Source organism: Magnolia sinica, chromosome 19 (genome assembly GCF_029962835.1).
Source record: "Magnolia sinica isolate HGM2019 chromosome 19, MsV1, whole genome shotgun sequence".
Lineage (NCBI taxonomy): Eukaryota > Viridiplantae > Streptophyta > Magnoliopsida > Magnoliales > Magnoliaceae > Magnolia > Magnolia sinica.
The window spans coordinates 21213702-21233575 of record NC_080591.1 but is presented as its reverse complement, the minus strand read 5'-3'; the positions used below and the strand labels follow the sequence as shown (position 1 = coordinate 21233575).

General features: G+C 41.3%; 1 protein-coding gene and 1 long non-coding RNA gene across 2 annotated transcripts in view; one reads left to right on the top strand and one right to left on the bottom strand.

Moving 5' to 3' along the window:
- The first annotated feature begins 1218 nt into the window (after nucleotides 1–1218).
- LOC131234822 (beta-fructofuranosidase, insoluble isoenzyme 1-like) overlaps nucleotides 1219–19874 on the top strand; it is a 30150-nt gene continuing 11494 nt past the window's right edge. Inside the window, exon 1 of the mRNA XM_058231803.1 lies at nucleotides 1219–1432. Within this exon, the coding sequence (XP_058087786.1) occupies nucleotides 1243–1432 (190 nt within the window). The 5' untranslated portion in view covers nucleotides 1219–1242. The remainder of the gene's footprint in view (nucleotides 1433–19874) is intronic.
- Nucleotides 7349–19874, bottom strand: part of LOC131234825 (uncharacterized) — a 41821-nt gene continuing 29295 nt past the window's right edge. Inside the window, exon 4 of the long non-coding RNA XR_009165794.1 lies at nucleotides 7349–7895. This is a non-coding gene — a long non-coding RNA (uncharacterized LOC131234825). The remainder of the gene's footprint in view (nucleotides 7896–19874) is intronic.

Genomic DNA, 19874 nt, shown 5'->3' with positions numbered 1-19874 from the left:
AGGATGCTTCGTCTTACCAAGGAAAGTATGTCGCAATCTTTGTTAGATTAAAAGGCCTCTCATATTTACCTTACATAGTTTAAAATTATTTGGTAGACTTTTCCATTTCATACTTCACGTTAGACCCTTTCGTCGACATATTTTAAATTATAACTCGAAACTACAACGTTGGCTCTGATACTACTTATTGGGGTCGTGCAAAAGCAAACTCAAATTCAATCAAACAAGATGAAATCAAACGCAAATAAAACACACAAAGAACACGCAAGTTTTACGTGGAAAAACCCTCCTGAGAAAAAACTATGGTACAAAGCGGCAAGCAATGTACTATGAAACGATATTACGATATATGGATGAACTTACCAATGTATACAACCCCAAAAACCTTGTTGAAAACCCAACCTTTGCTCTGGAACCCTTAGGAACTTCTTAGAAAACCTTTGGAATATCCTCATCCCGATTATACTTGATATATATACTATCACAACCAAAATAGCAAATAAATTGTGCACTTACGCAGTTTCGCATGCCATTGATGGGACCTTTGATGGCATCGACAGCCATCAAATACTAGTCGATGACATCGAAGCCACCAAAGACTAGTCGTTGACAAGTAATATCACCAAAATTGTCTAACGAACAATTAGAATTTTTCTAAAATTTCTCAATGGCATCAAGAGACCCTGTTTCAGACATATTTAAGACATCTGTCAACATGCTACAAGCATGTTGTATAAAAAAGATGAAGGTTGTGGACTCAGTACCAGCTTGAAAAATCCGCCCATGAGTTTACAAATCAACGAAGGCCTTCCAAAAGAACCACGTAAAAACCACACTATTCTAAAACCCTCACCATAGTTTTACGTAGGGCCCACTATGGTGTCTATGTTACATCCATTCCATTCTTTGACCCTCCTCGTCATTACGAAAGAACCACCTAAAAACCATACTATTCTAAAACCCAAGCGGGCCAAGCCATTTGAATTTATAGGTTTTAGGTATACTTTATAATATTCCTTACGAGAAAGGCCGTTGTCTTTTCCCGTCTTTTTTATGTTTAAGTAGACAAATTCAAACCATTTATTTCTTCACATCCCCAAGTCTCTCTCTCTCTCTCTCTCTAAACCATTTATTTCTTCACATCCCCAACTCTCTCTCTCTCTCTCTCTCTCTCTCTCTCTCTCTAAACCATTTATTTCTTCACATCCCCAGCTCTCTCTCTCTCTCTCTTTCTCTCTCTCCATGGAGATCCCAAATCTTGTATTCTCTGTTTGGGTCTTCTCCATTTATTTGTGTCAATGCAGGAATGGGGTTGAAGGTTCTCATGAGGTGTACAGAAATCTCCAATCTGTGGAGACTCCCCAAATCAGTATAGCCAGTACGGAGAACAGAACTGGGTACCACTTCCAAGCACCAAAGAACTGGATCAATGGTATGTTTCCTAAACACCCCAATTATCTTGATTTATCTTCTGTTTGGCTCGGATTTGAGAACAATGGTTTTTTCTTCCCTGAAATATCCTCATTTATGTAGTTTTTGAAAGTCCTATGAAAAGTAGAAATTCTAAATATCACAAACTATTTTTCTCTGCTTCTGAAATGATTACTTACCATAGCATTTTCCGGAAGCGGGTTGGCTGGTGTACCACACATCAGCTATATAGCTTGTATACTGACGTCATCAAGTTCCGTGGGTCACATTATGCGGTATGTGTTATATCCAAACCGTCCATACATTTGGTGAGCTCTTCTTAAGGCTTGAGCCGAAAATAAGACAGATCTAAGATCAAGTGGACCACATTGAAAAAAAAAAAAAAGGCAGTGGGATATTGAACGTCTACCATTGAAACCCTTTTGGGGTCACAGAAGTTTTGGATCAATATGATTTTATTTTACTATTCATTCAGGTCTTTTCGACCTTACGAACAGATTGGATGGAAAATAACCGTTACGGTGGTAAAAATCATTATCTCAGATGCTATATGTGGTGTGGTCCATTTGAGCTTTGGATATGATTCATTTTTTGGCTTATTCTCTAAAATGATCTCGCAAAATGGATTAACGGAGTGGATATGATAAATACATCATTGAGGGGCCATGTAATTTTGATCTCCTTAGAACCGGTCGTACTCGTGGCTGGAGGAGCGTCAGCTCTCGTCTTCGTACGGACGCGGATTTCCTGAAAGGCCTTTCGCAGGAAGTTCCTGCGCAAGGATGCTCGGTGGGGCCTATTGCAATGTATGTGAGAAATCCGCCCCATCCATCCAATTTTAGATATCATTTTAGGATTGTGACGAAAAAATGAGGTGTATCCAACACTCAAATGGGCCACACGAGAGGAAACAGCGGGCATTCAGTGAGAACCGTTGAAGTATTCTTATGGCCATAAAACTTTGGAATCAAGCTATATTTTTTTGTGTTTTCACTTCATCCTATCGGGAATGACCTTATAAACCGTTTAGATAGCATATAAAAATTAAGGTGGAGCAGAGCAAGGTTTCAATGGTAGGAATTTCTTTCCCAAATTTTCTCCCTTGTGACCCACCTGGGTTTTTAATCCAACTCTCTTTTTGTCTCACGTACTAAAATGAGTTCGCAAAATGGATGGACGGAGTGGATTTCTCACGTACATTTCAGTGGGCCCCACCCCAGCATCCTTGGGCAGGAGCTTCCTCTTAAAGGCTTTGGCAGGATGTCGTCGTCCTCTTCTCACGACATGTACCCAAGCCAGCTAATTGCCTTCCGCGTTGAACTTTCAATGGGTCAAATACGATGCGGATTTCCAGCCAAATCATTTTGCAGGAAGTTCAGCACTGAGGTGACAGCGGAGCTAGAGGGTGGGGACGGGATGGCTCAATCCGGCTAATTCGGCTCGTTTGGCACGTTCAGGTCCAACCATGCCTGAACCGAATGTGTAAGTCGGTCCGAACTGAGTTCTAGCGGGGGACGGGATAGCTCAATCCAGCTAATTCGACTCGTTTGGCTCGTTTAGATCCAACTATGCCTGAACCGAATGTGTAAGTCGGTCCAAACTGAGTAAGCTTCTCTGAAGTCAAACTAAGTTTGAGTTACCTAGTAATTTGGTCCCATTCAATTTGAAACCTTACTCTTTAACTATACCTACCGCACCCTATCCTAACCTGATTTCAACATCTTTCTCCCTCCCTCATCCTCATCATCTTTCAAACCCAGCCTCTCTCTCTTTCCCTTCCTCTCCCATCCTTCTCATCTTTCAAGCCCAGCAACCACCCACCACCATCACCTTCCTCCTCCTCCCTCTCCTCTCCACTCTCTCAATCTCTCCCTCCCTCATCTCTCAATTTAACTCGATGCCAACTTGACCCAACTCAGTACTTCTAACCTAATCGGACTCAGTTCGGATCAGTATAGGACAGACCGGACTCGAATCGAGTCAAACATGCTGGACTTGATATCGAGTCGGATCAAGTTCAAATCAAGCCTATTTCAAAACCGGATCGAGTCGAGTCAGTCCTAACTCGGTCTAACTTGACTCGATGCCTAGCCCTAAGTGGGGCTAACATGATGTTTATGAAAAATTCACCCCATCCATCCATTTTTTTCCAATCATTTTAGGTCATGAGACCAAAAATCAGGTGGTTCCAAAACTCAAGGTAGCCATATCAAAATAAAAACTAGAAAAAGGATTTTACACCGTTGAAACCTTCCTAAGCTCCATCTTGATGTTTATATGCCATCTAAACTCTTTATAAGTTCATTCCCAGTGGGATGAAGTGAAAACACAAAACTATTAATCTTATAATAAAATTTTGTGGCCATACAAATATTTAAACGGCCGTCACTGAATATCAAATTTTGGTCTCGTGCGTAGGATGATTTGAAAAAACGTACGGACGGGTTGGATTTTTCATAAACATTATAGACATTACGGTGAACCCCAAGTAGCACCCGGTGCAGGAACTTCCTGCGAAAGCGCGGCCGTCGAATACAGACGTTGTCTCTGAGAGTCAAAGTCAAGGGGGTTTGGAAGTGGAAGTGTTTAATCATAAGTACCTATCACCGTGAGATGTACTCTTTAGAAAAGGAGGCAGTGACGCGGTTTGGCTAATGACGCTGCCAAGTGGTCGGTGCTTTGTGAGCCACAACATGGTTTATGTGTTCTATCCACTCCGTCCATCAATTTTTACAGATCAATTTAGGGTTTGATACTAAAGACGAGGAATATATAAATCCACAGGAAGAAAGTAGTGATTGAATGTCCACCATTTAAAACCTCTTAGGGCCCACCGAATTGTTTATTTGACATCTAATCAAGTCATACAAACCTAGATGAAAAAAAAAAAAAAAACAAATATCAGCTTGATCCAAGACCTTTTTGCCACTAAGAAGTTTTTAGCGGTGGCTGTTCAATCAACACTGTTTCCTGTGATATTGTCCACTTGAGATTTAGATGTACCTCATTTTTGAGATCATGCCATGAAATGATCTGTAAAAATGAATGGACGGCATGGATGAAACACATAGATCATGGTGGAGCCCACATAGCACCTACCACTAACCATGGGGTCACTAACCAACCGCGTCCAGAAGTGAAGCGGATTGCGTAGTGAGAAACACACTACGCTTGGTGTACTGAGTAAACTATATGAGCTCCACCATGATTTATGCATTTTATCTCTTCCGTCCATCCAATTTACTAGATAATTTTAGGGCTTGAGCCCAAAAATGAGCCATATCCAATGTTCAAATGGACCACACCACAGGAAACAGTTGAATTGAACATCTACTGTTGAAAATTTCTTGGGGCCCACAGAAGTTTTGGATCAAGAATATATTTGTGTTTTCCCTTCATCCATTTCTATATGATCTTACGAACAAGTTGGATGATAACTAAACATCACTGTGGGGCCTAGAAAGGTTTCGACGGTGGAAATCATTATCTCCACTGTTTCTAGCATTATGATCCACTTGATCTTTGGATATGCTTCAATTTGGGGCTCAACCCCTTAAATTAGATGGAAAAAATGGATAGACCACAAACATTCAAGGTGGGCCCAACTGAGTTTACTCACACGCTCTTATCGTACTAAGTAACTCAACTCGGTACGCAGTCCGATTTTGTCCGGAAGAGCCACAGCTAGAGGTGTACACGAGTCGAGCTTTACCCAGCTCGTGTTCGACTCGGACTGCTCGAGTCTCAGCTCATGCTCGGCTCGGCTCGGCTCGGCCTTTGAGCTCGGAACAGCAACTCATGCTCGGCTCAGCCGAGTTCGAGCTGTGCGTCGAACTGGCTGCGGTGACATCCTTCTTCACTACGTGCGGGCGCAATCGGTAGTGACAGGGCTGGACTCAGGCAATGCCAGTGACGTCATAGAATGGCGGACCAAGTGTGGAAGAATCGACGATAAGGGCAGAGATTAGGAGTTTCTGCAATCCCATTTCCATTTGTAGAGGGTCGAGGAATGATGGAGATGGGTTTCTACCGGCTTCGGAGATGGTGATGGATGTCGGGGCTGACTCCATGAAAACAAGCTTCACGTAATGAAGAGATGGAGGAAGAGAGGGTTTGAAAAGGGGGTAAAGTTTTTTGAAAAGGGATCATGCAGGCGCTGGGCAGAATGTATTTTGAAAAGGGGGTAGGGTTTTTTTTTTTAAGGGTATATATACCCTGTAACGAGTCGAACCGAGTCAAGCCAAGTTCGAGCAGTATTCGAGTCGAGTCGAGTCAAGCTGGGGCAAGATCGAACTTGGCTCAAACTCATTTCGAGCTCCAAAAATCAGCTCGACTCAATTCGAACTCAGCTTCGATCCGAGCTGAGTCGAGCATTTTCAAGTCGAGTCAAGTGAGCTACCGAGCTTACTCTGCTCGTGTAGAGCTCTAGTCACAGCCTATGAATATGTTTCGATGCTCTCCAACCACACCAAATCGTATGTGCTACTTACTTCTCTCTGGGGGGGATGCAGCCATGCTGGATCCCACAGTCTATGGGGCCCACAAGGACATGCTCAAGACTGAAATTAGCCTTCTTACAAAGGAATACATCCCTGAAGGTGTTCAGCTGCACCGTGTCCGCTGGAGCACGCAAACCTCCTGGACGTCAATCACACGTAGATTTGTAATGGTGGCGACTCCAAGGAGGGAGGGCCCACGGCGAGGGGAAGCGGATGGACGCGGATTGCATCCTACCCTCTGTGGGGCCCACCGTAATGTAAGTATTTTATCCACACTATTCATCGCTTTTCTCAGATCATTTTAAGGTATTATACAAAAAATGAAGCAGATAAACAGCTCCGGTGGACCACATCAAAGGAAGCTGCAGTGATAATAACACCCACCGTTGAAACCTTTCTAAGGGCCACAGTAATTTTTTTTTACCACCCAACCTATTAATAAGGTCATGCAGACTTGAATGAAGTGAAAACACAAATCTCATCTTGATCCGACACTTCTCCAGCTCCCAAGAAGTTTTTAACGGTGGACGTTCAATCCCCACTTTGTGGTCTACTGAAGCCTGAAACTACCTCAATTTTTTTCTTATGACTTAAAATAATCATATAAAAACGATTAACGGTGTGGATAAAATACTTGCATGATCTTGGAAAAGAGATGGACGGTGTTGATAAACAGATACATCACGGTGGGCCCCACACACCATCCAGGGTTAGGACGCAATCCGCTTCCACGGCGAGGGCAGCAACTACTGACGTGTTACCCGGCGAACGGCAACAGATAAGGTGAGACCCGTACTCATGAGAGATGGTGCGGCCCTTACCGTGGGGCCCACCTTAATTCATTTATTCTATATCCACACGGTCCATCCATTTTTACATATCATTTTACGGCATTATCCCAAAAATGAAGCAGATCCAATTATCAGGTGGACCATACCTAGGACATACTGGTTATTGACAATTAATGGGCCACAAAAGATTTGGATCAAGCCGATATTTGTTTTTTACCCTTCATCCAAGCTTACGTTACCTTGTCAGCGGATTGGATGGCATTCAATCACCACCGTTGCCTAGAGTACGGTCGGCCTGCGTTTTAGATTCTGGGATCATGTCCTAAAATGATACCAAAAAAGCAGATGAAAAGTGTGGATATAAAATACATGCATTAAGAAGCCTCGTGGTAACGGCCACACCGTATTGAATGAGTTTGGGGTCCCACCTAATTTATTCTAAAAATTCAAAGTCCAGGCAACGTGAATGTTACGGTAGCAGTGCTTAACATGAGCAAGTCAAAGTCATGGTAGGCTAAGGTTGGCTTAATTCATCCGTTCTCTCCTCGAGCTAGAGCTCACCCTTAAGCTTACCATAGGAGCTTGACTTGTTTACCAAACCTTTAGAAGCGAGCTTGACGCAAGCTAGTGGATCAAGTCAAGGCAATTTTACCTCAAGTTGAGATGAGCTTACCTTGAGTCCAGTCAAGCCTAATCCCACCTTAATTTATTATAGTTTTTGCTATAAAATATAAATTAAAAGTCGGCAACACTAAATCCAAAATATCCACATGCCACAACATTAAAACAAAAAAAAAAAGTCCCAAATGTACTATCTAAATACCATAATATTAAGTCCCAAAAGTAAAAATATATTACAAAATAAAAAAGCCTAAACAAAATTTTAAAAGTATACATTCATTCATGTAGTTTTAGATGCATTCTCATCTCGCTTCCATTCTCGTCTCCATCTTCCTCAACATTGAAACTACCACCACCCCAAAATGGATGCAACCAATCTTGTGTATCTATCAATACTTCGACTGTTTTCGAGGCGAGTTAGCTTCAATGCTTGCTCACAGCCCTACTCCCCGTGCTAAAAGTTGATTCTGATGCTACGGTCAAAATTGGAATTGACAATGTCCCTTGCTATTATCGAAAATCTAGAATATTCATGAGCTCTCGACTTCTACCACTGCAAAACATCAAAATCATCTTCTTCAAATCTTATGACCGGTTCCTTTATATACTTCTCCACTTTTGATTCAATTTTCTGCACATCTAGGTTCCAGTCCTTGCCCAAGTAGTAGACTTCGAAGAGTTTCAACACGAGGTCTTGGGTTCGAAACCCATAGGTGGTGAAATCCCACTACGGCATGTGTGGGTGTGTGGCGGGTGTGTGTGTGTGTAAAATATATGTGTGTGTGTGTGTGTGTGTATTAAAAAAAATATTTTAAAAAAAAGTTTTCTACATATCTATTTCTTTTTTATCTAAAAAATATATAAAATCGCAAAGTCGCTTTCCTCTAGTAGTACTACACATAAATTGAGGAATAATTATTGTACTGAATATTGCGGTGAAAGTACCAACATATGAAGTAAACAACTCTTCAATTACAGCATGAATAATTGCGATCTCCGCTGAAACTCTTTCAGAATTGGAATAAAATTACCTAAAAATGTGTCTAACCATTGTCATCTTGTACCGTGGATCCATAACAACCGCAATGGCCATTAACAAATGGTAATCAGCCCAATATTTATCGAATTTTATTTGCATTCCTAAATCCATCACTTGTAAAAAAATCTACACCCTCATCAATACACTTTTTTAAAGCATCCATAATTAAAATGATTTCTAAAAGAAACTGATTTGTCATAGGATACTTTTTTCTATAAAAAATCTTGATGAACAAGTTCATCTTTCATCGAGTCTTCATCACTAGGCACGTATGTGTATATTTGATTACACGCCACAAGTTAAGGGTATGCAACTTTAAATTCTAAAGAAGTATCCAACGTTTCATAAGTTAAATTATAGCGCATGCAAACGTTCAACTTTAACTACATTTTAGATTTCAAATCTAAACATCGGATTATATCATTTTACGTACTTAATTTTGAAGGTGACCCACTTATATATTTAATGTTATCTCGTATATTAGCAATCGTGGAGTCAATTGCGTTCAGCCCTTCTTGTACAATCAAGTTTAGCATATGAGCACAACATCTGACTTGAAATATTCAACCATTAAAGAATAAATTTTCAGTTGCCTTGAATTGACTACGTAAGAAATAAACAAAAGTGTCATTGGAAGATGCATTCTCCAAAGTTACTAAAGAAATTCCTTTTCGATGCCCCACTTAACAATACATTGGTAAATGCAATCCAACATTACCCTACCAGTATAAGGAGGAATGTAGCAAAAGTTTATAATTTTCTTTTGGAGTTTGTAATTTGTATGAACAAAGTGTGCGGTTAATGACATATATCACTTTCTTTAATTCAATGTCATCCACATATCCAAAGTCAAACTTATTCTTGATACAGATGTTAAAAGAGCTTTCAAGTTTGTTTTCTCAATTACGTACATTTCCATGCACTCTCTTTTCACAGTAAGATGAGAGGCCTTCTCACATGTAGTATTAAAGAATTTGTAAATTTTCATAAAACTTTACTTTCTACCATGTTAAACAGATTCTCATTAACTATCACCAATCTTGTATACTATTCTTTCAACTTTTCTTGATCATACTTATAGGTGGAGAGTGTAACTTGAGAGTTGTCATTTGTCAAAAAGGGTAAATAAAAGCAGTTGTTGGACTCCACCCATTAGCATTCTTGGTCCTTTCGCACATTTATCAAAATGCCTCTGATAATGAGTATGATAAGAACCAGAATGTTTGTCATAAAAGGTTTTAAAATACTTACATTTAATCTTAACTAAACCAACTAATAGCATGATCTCATTAAAAATTCACATACTATTGATTTTTTTTTCCTTTTCATTGAACCTGAAGTCATTTCAACTTTGTTTTTCAATATATCTCCCTCCACGATAAAAGGAGATGTGACTGACACACTGACACTGGAGATACTTGGGTTTTCCTCACTAGTCGTCTATAAATCAAAAGATAACAATGGTAAGGTAAGATCATAACTTTTACAGATTAAAGTATTTAGTTATTTATATTTATGTGTATATAAATATATAGTATAAACAATATCGAGGCCCCTCCATGAACTGCAAAACACAAGTGTCTTAAATAGTCTCCTAATAAATAAATCAGTCGGGGTACATACATATACATAACTATAAATTGTCCCTAATTGTTTCAAATTTTATTTACTAATTGTATCTAAATGTCTCAAATATTCCCTACTTGTCTCTATCCAGAGGTGTTAATTGTCTATATCCCATTTGAGAACATAACATGTACTATCATCGTACAATTTACATGCGAGGCGAAATTTCAGAAACATCTCCCCATATTCTCTGCATATATGTAAAATTCAATATCGATTAGTTGCCACATGTAATCCATTATACATGAATAGAGGGAACCAATTAGTAAAGAACCACATATCTACAGAAAATATAGAGAGATGCTACAGAAATTCCAACTGCATGTAAATTGATAAGATAATCTAAGTACATGGTATAATACTGAACTGTCCAAAATGGGACAATTTATAAATCCATAAAAAATAAGCATTTTCAGTCGAATAATTATACTTATTCAATATAAATTCCTAAACGAGAGGATACATTGCTAAACTACTAGGTAACCTAAATACTAATTAACAACATCAGATAACAAAAAATCATAAGCATAAACATTTAAACAACAAATATCGAAGTATATAAGAAAAAGAATAAGATAATGATTTAAATGTAAGTAACTTAAGTTAGTTTATTTATAGTAGGCAAGTTAGTGTATTTAATTCATACAAGTAAAAAAATTAATACATTTTTTATAATTTTAATATTCTACTTAATACTCATCTCCTCCATCTAAATTGGGATCAGATCCATTATTTTCGTTGTCCGTGCTCAAGCTGTTGGTATCTTGTCTAAGATGCTCGTTAACCTCCCTTGAATCAGAAGGTGTGGAGACTTTTCCATCATGTTTTTGTATAGATTCAGCTGGCTTTTTCAAATTTTTTTTGTGATATGATTTATACGAAGTATCCAAGATCTTATAGAACGAGGCAAATTTGGAAATAAACTCCGATGTCTTCTTGCAAGTCAAGCTCGACCCTGCTTCAGTGTCATGTTGTCAAGGAGGACATCGTTGTTATTTAGATGTATCTACCTATTCCTTATTTAACTTCAAGGAGATTTTTAATTGCTCTTCTTCCAAAGTTCTCAATTTAGCTTCCTTCTCATCTTCCTCTTCCCTACTAATTCTCTTCACTCTCTCTATTTCGAATTCTTTATTAATTAAAATAGGACTGTTATGGTATATCTTGTGTCTAGTTGTATTTGGGGGAGGGGGGGAAGGTTTCTTGTTGGAGTTTACGAGAGCTCGGAATAAAACTTATACCTCCCACAATGCTCTAGGACACGGTTTTACATCTCCCCCTGACCTGATAAGTGTAGTATAAGCAGATTTTTTTTTTCTAAATCTGGACCCACACAAATTGCATTAAATCTTTATTCTAAAAGAGTCTGGGGAGTAGACTTGAGAACTGTAATGCCAAATGTTGGTGGATGGATCATCTAAAGACATTGTTGCACACCATTTTGTTGTAAGAGAAATATTTTTATAAGAAAAATAAAGAAAATCATGCAAATCTAATCCATAATATCCATTTTCAGATTTACAATTACAATTCAAGAGTTTCAACTTTACAAAATGCAAATCTAATCAAAAACGCAAATTTAATTAGACCAACTCCACCCGACCCAACCCAGCTGCAACTTGACTCAACACTCAACAACCTCAACCCCAACCCAACTAACTCAACTGACCCAACCCGACCACCCAACTAACTTAACAACCCCAACCCGACCCAACTAACTCAATAGCCCCAACCCAACCCAACCCAACACCCAACGCAACCCTAACCCAGCCTGAACTAGCGCCCAACTTGACCCAACCCATCTGTTAGCACCCATACCCAACTAGCACCCAACCCAACCCAACCCAGCCCATCTGCCAACACTCACACCCAACCCGACCCACCACCCACACCCATCTCAACCCAGCCACCGGACCCAACTGACCCAACCCGCACCTGACCTAACCCCCATATTAAATATTCAATTATATATATAGAGAGAGAGAGAGCGTTCCTTGTTATGGGTGCTAAAAGAGAGAGAGAGAGAGAGAGAGAGAGAGAGAGAGTAGTCGAGTGCAAGTTGTACAACTGAGATGAGTTAGGCAAACGTTGAATCGAGCTCAAGCGTGTGGCCGAGTGGGGAGAGGAGAGAGAGCGAGAGAGAGAGAGAGAGAGAGAGAGAGAGAGAGAGAGAGAGGAGCTCAAGTGCAACGAGTTGGGTAAGAAATGGAAATGGTAAGAAATGGACGGACGGGTAGGGTAGGATTTTAGTTTTAAGTTTTAACTTTTTTATTTTTAAATATAATATATATATATATATATATATATATATATATATATATAAAATATTCAAGTCGAGTTGAGTCAAGCTCCACTATGCTCGGCCTCAACTCATTTTCAAAACGAGTTGGGTCATATGAAGCTTGGCTCGCCTCGAGTTATTGTCCAAGTAAAGTCAAGCCGAGCTAAATCGAGCCAAGCCCAATGAGCTTTTCGAGCTAGCTTGACTCGTGTACGAGCCTAGACAGGAGCCTTGATGACGTCCAACATGCAGTCCTTGGCACATGCGATCCACATCGGTAGACAAGAGAGTCATGGGAGCAGATTAGTTGAGACTCTGGACTCACCCAAGAGAATCACCTACCGTGGGGCCCACCTTGATATATTTATTCTATATCTATACCATACATTCTTTTTCTTGGACGATTTTATATGTGATATTAAAAATTAAGTAGATTTAAAGGGACTTTTATATATATTATATATATATATATATATATATATATATATATATATATATATATATATATATATATATATATATATATATCGTACATCTACCATCTCGAATGATTTTACACATGATGTTAAAAATTAAGTAGATTCAAATTATTGCTAGTTTTTTGTAAACGCGGGCATGCTAAATTGAATGTGCGACTCAATTCAAACTGAACAATTATAACTCCAAGTGCCAAGATAAGAGGATACGTAATATGTGACCGAGATCAAATAAAATCGGTCGCATATTCAACCACTCGCACAATGTTTCAATATGATCAAGCAATATTTAGAGGGTAGGGTTAGTCCTCTAAAATGTCTTACACATTTGCCTTATCTACAAAAGGACTTTTCGATCCAGATAAAAACAAGAACAAAAAGAAAATCTTATAGTCGGTCACCGCGAGCAGCTGCAAGACACCTTTTTGAATGAAGAATTTTGCTTGATACTTCAAACTGAATCCAACTAATGACATAAACTTAGAATTACAACTAAAGTTTAACAGCTACTTGATTACAGCAATGGATTACACTAAGGCATGTAAAGAGTTTATTACACTAAGGAATGTAATTGACTGGTAATGATAAGGATAATGATAATGAGCATAAGATCATTGAAAGATAAGTTCAATTTGGTTTGTTTGGTTGGTTGGTATGAGACATTTTTTTCTTACCAAACTCCCTTACTATTTATAGTCATAAGCTCTTCATCCATACACTTCCCACGTTCTAGCAATTGCTATTGTTGGGGGAAAAAATATAACTAGTCCTTGAGTTGGCTAGAGGATCAGAAGAATAGTAAAGCAATGGCTCGGACTCGTTGGATGCCAAGTCTGAATAAAGCCCAAAGTCTATAAGAAAGCTTGATGGAGAGACGTAGCTCGGACCGTGAAGTTCCTGACCCGGCCATAGCCTGAGTGTCCAGAGCCATGAAGCAAAAATCTCTAAGGGAGGAAGTGCACCTCGAGGCTCAATCAAAGCCTCACGGAGGAAAGCTTAAACCGACAGAGTAAGATCAGTCGGTCCTGGAGCCGCCCAAACTTTAGTTCGACTCAAGGATTAAGTCAGTCAACAGAGTAGGCGGAGAATCAGTTGTAGAGTTTGTCTCAGCACGACAATGTCGGAAAGATAAGCATCGGCCAAGCTATATTGCTCCATATCCAGAAGTTACCTAATAAAACTCTGGATTCTGCCCGAGATTTTCGGAAGAGGTAAGATAATAATCTCTGAGAATCTAGAGGAAATAAGGATTACGGATCCTCAAAGATGGAAATCTACCCTTACGAGATTTACTCTAAGGAATACGAAAGCCCTACGGGGTACGACGCCATTATAAATACAAAGATCCTCATGGTAAAAGCTATGCAAAAACTCTCACCTTAAAAACCTCTCAAAAGAGACCCAAATTCTGACTTTAGCATCGGAGGGTCCCCTGGCAAGACCAGGGTCACATTTTCCTTCTTACGTGTGAAGATTCCAGGGTCATAGAAGAAGCGAGCCCAAAAATAGCATCAACAGTTTGGCGCCGTCTATGGGAAACGATACGAAAGGTCGTTCTCCAAGCTCTATAAAAAAGCCTCAGATAGATCTCTGATAGCAAGAACTAGGAGAACTATTCAAAACGAGCCTAATGAGGTCATGGTTACTGGACCACCGGCACCAGTAAGCTCGCCAGGCACGAACAGAGCCCAAGGGGCTCAGAACCGTCCCGACAATCGAGAAGGTTCCGCGGCCCGGCTGGCAACCTCCGTTTCGACCAGGCATACTCAACGGAACCGGGGAAACAGGCGGTTAAATAAGGAGGTCCAAGAACTTAGGACTAACATGAACTACGTGAAACAAATGCTAGAACAGATTCATCGTCAGCAAGTTCCGCCTCAACATGAAGGCGGTCGGACGAATGCCCCGCAACAATTCTCCGATCCTCAGCCTATTACCTCGCGATCTGTCCCTCAGCAAAGTCAGCACCAAGGTCCGGCCGAGCCTGCACCCGTTCATTTCGTGACCGCCCCGCTACCTGCCACTAATCTTCGACACGAAATAGATCGGAGAATGCGTAGTAGGCCTCCGGTTGAGGGTACGGCGGATAGCGACGAACTATGGAAAGCTGACCTTCAAGATTTTCGGAAGGAAGTGCAGGAAGAGATCGCCGACATAAAGCAAAACGGCTACGTCAATCCAATAGGACCCGAGGCAAAGGCGTCCCCATTCACAGAGGAAATTATAAAAGCTCGATTATCAAAGCGATTCCACCTTCTGTAAATCCCGCCTTTTACTGGCAAAACCGACCCAACCGAGCACATTGAATCCTTCCGGACGTACATGGAATTGCATGATGCCTCAAACGTCGTGATGTGTCGAGCCTTTTCTCTCACCCTGGCCGACATAGCTCGGCTTTAGTTCAAACAGTTGAAACCAAAGTCGATTAGCTCATTCACCAAACTCAGCGACGCTTTACTCGCCAATTTCATTGGTGGGAAGAAAAAATTGAAATCATCTACACACCTTAACAATATAATCTAGAAAGAGGGAGAGTTACTCAAGGATTATGTCAAGCACTTCAATTTTGAGTCGCTCCAAGTTCGGAAGCACACGGACGAGACAGCTCTCAATTCAATTATGCAAGATGTCCGAGACAAGCCGTTTCTTGCATCTCTCGACAAAAACCCGCCCGCTACTCTGGCCGAATTCATGGCTCGGTCAGACAAGTATGCAGTTGCCGATGAAACCTTAATATTGCACGAGGCCGCCCAAAACGAAAAAACCCTAGCCAAAGAGCCAACCAAGAAAGAAGTTGACTCAGCTAGTGGTAAAAAGTGAAAAGATGATCGGTCTCACGATGAATGTAGGTTGGAAAAATGGCCTGATCATAAATTTTCGACATACACTTCGCTCAACAAGCCACAAGAGCAAGTACTAATGGAGATCAAAGGCGAAGGATTTGTCAACTGGCCAGATAGACTTCGGAGTAACCCAAACCGATGGAATAAAGGCAAATACTGCCATTTCCATCGTGATCATGGACATAACACTAGTGACTGTTATAATCTGAAGCAGGAGATCGAGAGGGTTATCTCGGCGAGCATGTCGATCCTGGAGCCAAAACCACGGAAGAACGCCCAAACGATAATCGGCCCACCGAAGATATCCGGACTATTATCGGTGGCCATTTGGGTGGAGGCGATTCAAGTAATGCTCGGAAAAAACATGCGAGAAGTATTGATCGGCCTGAGTCCGAAATCATGGTTCTAGCTCGGCCTCCAAAGGAAAGAAAGTTTGAAAAGTACACTGTAGCATTTACTGAGGAAGACGCGAAGGGTATTCATCACCCATATGACGACGCTTTAGTCGTCACTGTTACTATCGCAAATCGCCGAGTCTTTAGAGTTCTTATCGACACAAGTTCATCTGCGGATGTACTGTTTACGCAAGCATTCGACAAGATGGGCAGTGAACGCTCGGCTTTGAGACGCGTAAGGACTCCATTGGTCGGATTCTCTAGTGGACAGATTCTTCCCGAGGGAGCAATTAGCCTCCCACTCACTGCTGGGGAGGCACCGAGTCAAGCCACTGTTATGATTGATTTTTTGATAGTTGATCAGTCTTCAGTTTATAACGCTATCCTCGGTCGACCCTCCATATCTCCTCCGAGCCATCATGTCAACTTATCATCTGTCCATGAAGTTCCCGATTGAGAATGGCATTAGGGGGGTAAGAGGAGACCAGTACGACGCTCTACGATGTTATGCTACTACCCTAAGAGTACCTACGAAGGTCACGACGATTGAAATCCTGGATCTGCGCGACGAATCCTCTGGACATGGCCAACCCGTGGAAGTGCTCGTCCAAGTGCCTTTGGATGAGTTAGACCTTTCGAAGACTGTCCGAATTGGATTGTCCCTGATTACGTCATTGAAAGAGAAGCGATAGCCCTGCTACGCCGATATGTCGATGTCTTCGCATGGACTCATGAAGACATGCCGGGTATTGACCCTTTAGTCATGACTCACCGACTTAATATTGACCCGAATTACAAGTCAATCCGTCAGAAACGGCGCGCTCTCGGCCCTGAAAGATATGTCGTAATTGAGGAAGAGGTTGGAAAACTCCTCAGATCCAACTTCATTGAATAAGTATACTACCCTGAATGGGTAGGCAAAGTTGTGTTGGTCAAAAAGGCTAATGGGAAGTGGCGAGTCTGTATAGACTATACTGACTTAAATAAAGTCTGCCCTAAAGACAATTTTCCCCTTCCTTAAATCAGTTGATCCATAGCACTGCAGGGCACGAATTAATCAGTTTCATGGATGCTTATTTAGGGTATAACCAAATTATAATGCATCAATCTGATAAATCAAAAACCGCCTTTATCACTTACAAAGGTTTTTATTGTTACCGAATAATGTCATTTGGGTTGAAAAATGTTGGAGCAACTTATCAAAGATTAGTCAAAAAAATGTTCGCCTGACTCATAGGATGAACAATGGAAGTCTATATTGACGACATGCTCGTCAAAAGCATTAAAGCGACCGATCATGCAACCGATCTGGAGGAAATGTTCTTCATCTTATGAAGGTATAAGATGAAGCTTAATCCGAGCAAATGCGCATTCGGCGTAGGCTGAGGAAAATTCCTTGAATTCTTAGTCAGTTAAAAGGGAATCAAAGCTAATCCAGAAAAGATTAAAGCTCCACTCGACATAGAGTCCCCTAAGACGATCAAGGACGTTCAGTGACTGACTGGAAGAGTAGCGGCCTTAAATCGCTTCGTGTCCGAGCTACTAATAGGTGTCTCCCCTTTTTCAAACAGTTAAAGGGTTGACAAATTGTCAATTGGACAGAAGAGTGTGAAAGTGCCTTCCGGCAGATCAAGGAATATTTGGGATCGCCACCGTTGCTTTCTAAGCCCGAGCCAGGTGAGCCGTTACTGATCTATCTAACAGTATCTGACGCGTCCGTAAGCTCAACCCTGATCCGAGAGCATGAAGGCAAACAACTCCCCGTCTACTACATCAGCAAAGCTCTCGTCCTAGCAGAGACAAGATATCCGACCCTGAAAAAAGTGGCCCTAGCACTGGTTATATCGTCCCGACGCTTGCGGCCATATTCCAAGCTCATTCGATCACCGTCATGACCGGTTAGCCTATACGTCAAATACTACAGAGACCAGAGTCTTCTGGGTGACTTACAAAATGGGCGATCAAGCTTAGTGAATTCGATATTCATTACAAACCCCGAAGCACAATTAAGGGACAAGTCGTGGCAGACTTTATAGTCGAAGTGACAGTGCAACCCAGAATTGGTACCGCTGACTCAGCAGAATCATCCGATTGTGCCCCTCCCGACCCTTCATTTTGGTCTCTCTACGTTGACGGCTCATCCAACTCTAAAGCAAGCGGGGCAAGGGTAGTTATGGAAACTCCTGATAGCACAGTCATTCAGTATGCCTTAAGACTTGGATTCCAGGCCTTTAACAATATAGGTGAATATGAGGCTCTCTTCCTGGGACTCCGGCTAGCGGCTAGCTTTAGGGTCACTCATCTGAACGTGTATAGCAACTCTCAGCTAGTCATCAACCAAATAGCCGACATATATCAAGCCAGGAAAGAAAGACTGAAAGCTTATCTTGCAAAGGCCAGAGAGATGATCGCCGGGTTCCTTCAATGTTCTGTTACCCGGATTCCAAGGGCCGAGAATGCTAAAGCCGATCTACTAGCAAAGCTTGCCTCAGCTGACGAAGATGATATCCCCAAATCCATTCCTATCGAATTTGTGGCCGAGCCAAGCATTGGCGGAACCAAGTCTTTGTTGAGGGTCGAATATTGCATATCAGACCCCGATTACTGCCTGATTTTACGTACACGATAATGCCTAATATTATAATGTAATCGTGTTTTTGTTGCAGAATGTAATAAGGAGCTTTGATTGAAAAAGAGTATTAAAAGCATGGATTTAACGCTCCGAAGTCACCAGAGCAAGGAATGGACTCCAGGAGACCGAGATCGATGGATATACACACCAGAGATCCGAGAAAATTGAGAAACTAAAGCTTAGGTGGCCTGAAAGTTAGTCAGAATGCAAGATCACAGGGTTTCCACCATCCACTCGACTCGAAACTTCATATATGGCCTGAGGACCATAAATTAACCGTACACGTCAAATTTCAGCCATTAGATCCTCGTGGAAGTGGCCCAATAGAGAGATCAGAGGACAATAACCATTAAGAAAGCATCTTGGACATCCTTAAGAGATCTGGACCCAAACTGAACTGATGGAAAGAAAACGAAAAATGGTGGATATTTGTCAAATTTCACTTCTTTTGGATGGTGCAGTAGGGAGGAACGAACGACGGACGTTTCTAGAAGGCAGAGTGGCAATTCTGTAAATATAACGAAATCCATATGCATGCATGCACGTAAGCTAGAGGTTTGCTTCAACGTTCGGTATCGACTCATCACAGGTTGATTGTGTGGCCCACCTAGAGTTTGGATCTACTTCATACTTTGACCCATAGGCTTATACTTTATTAAGAAAATGATGAGCAGAGTAGATCTTCAAAAATACCATCAGAAGTGGGCTCCACTTATTTTTTGCAAACTTTTCAAATAGAGCCATGCGAAACGTCCAGTGACGGACGTGCCATCCACTGGGTTTTTACAGTGGGCCCTGCCCATCAATCTGATCACTGATCCAGACCGTCCATGTGACTCACGTGGTTTATCTTCACTAAGAACTAGGTGACAGAATTTCAAAAGGGAGCGAGTATGGGTTCTCAGCTATTCAAACGTAGGTTGGACGGTGGCGTAAAATATCCCATGGGCCACGTGAATGCAAGTCCAAACGGACCATTCTCAACCAAAATTCTGAGAGGAATCTGGTGGACGGAGTGAATTTCCCAAAAGTCATCTTAAGTGGGCCCCACCGAGAGTTCAGCGTCGGCTCGCATACAGAGCCTGCGTCCGTGAAAAACGGCCGCTGTGGGCCGGTTCCGTGATCCCGATCACGGTCGAATTAATAATCCAAACCGTCCAATGCGTATCTCATCCAAAAACTCCCCCCTGAACGTTGTGTTTTTGGAAGGATATCAAGAAAAATGGTGCTGTTTTGGCAT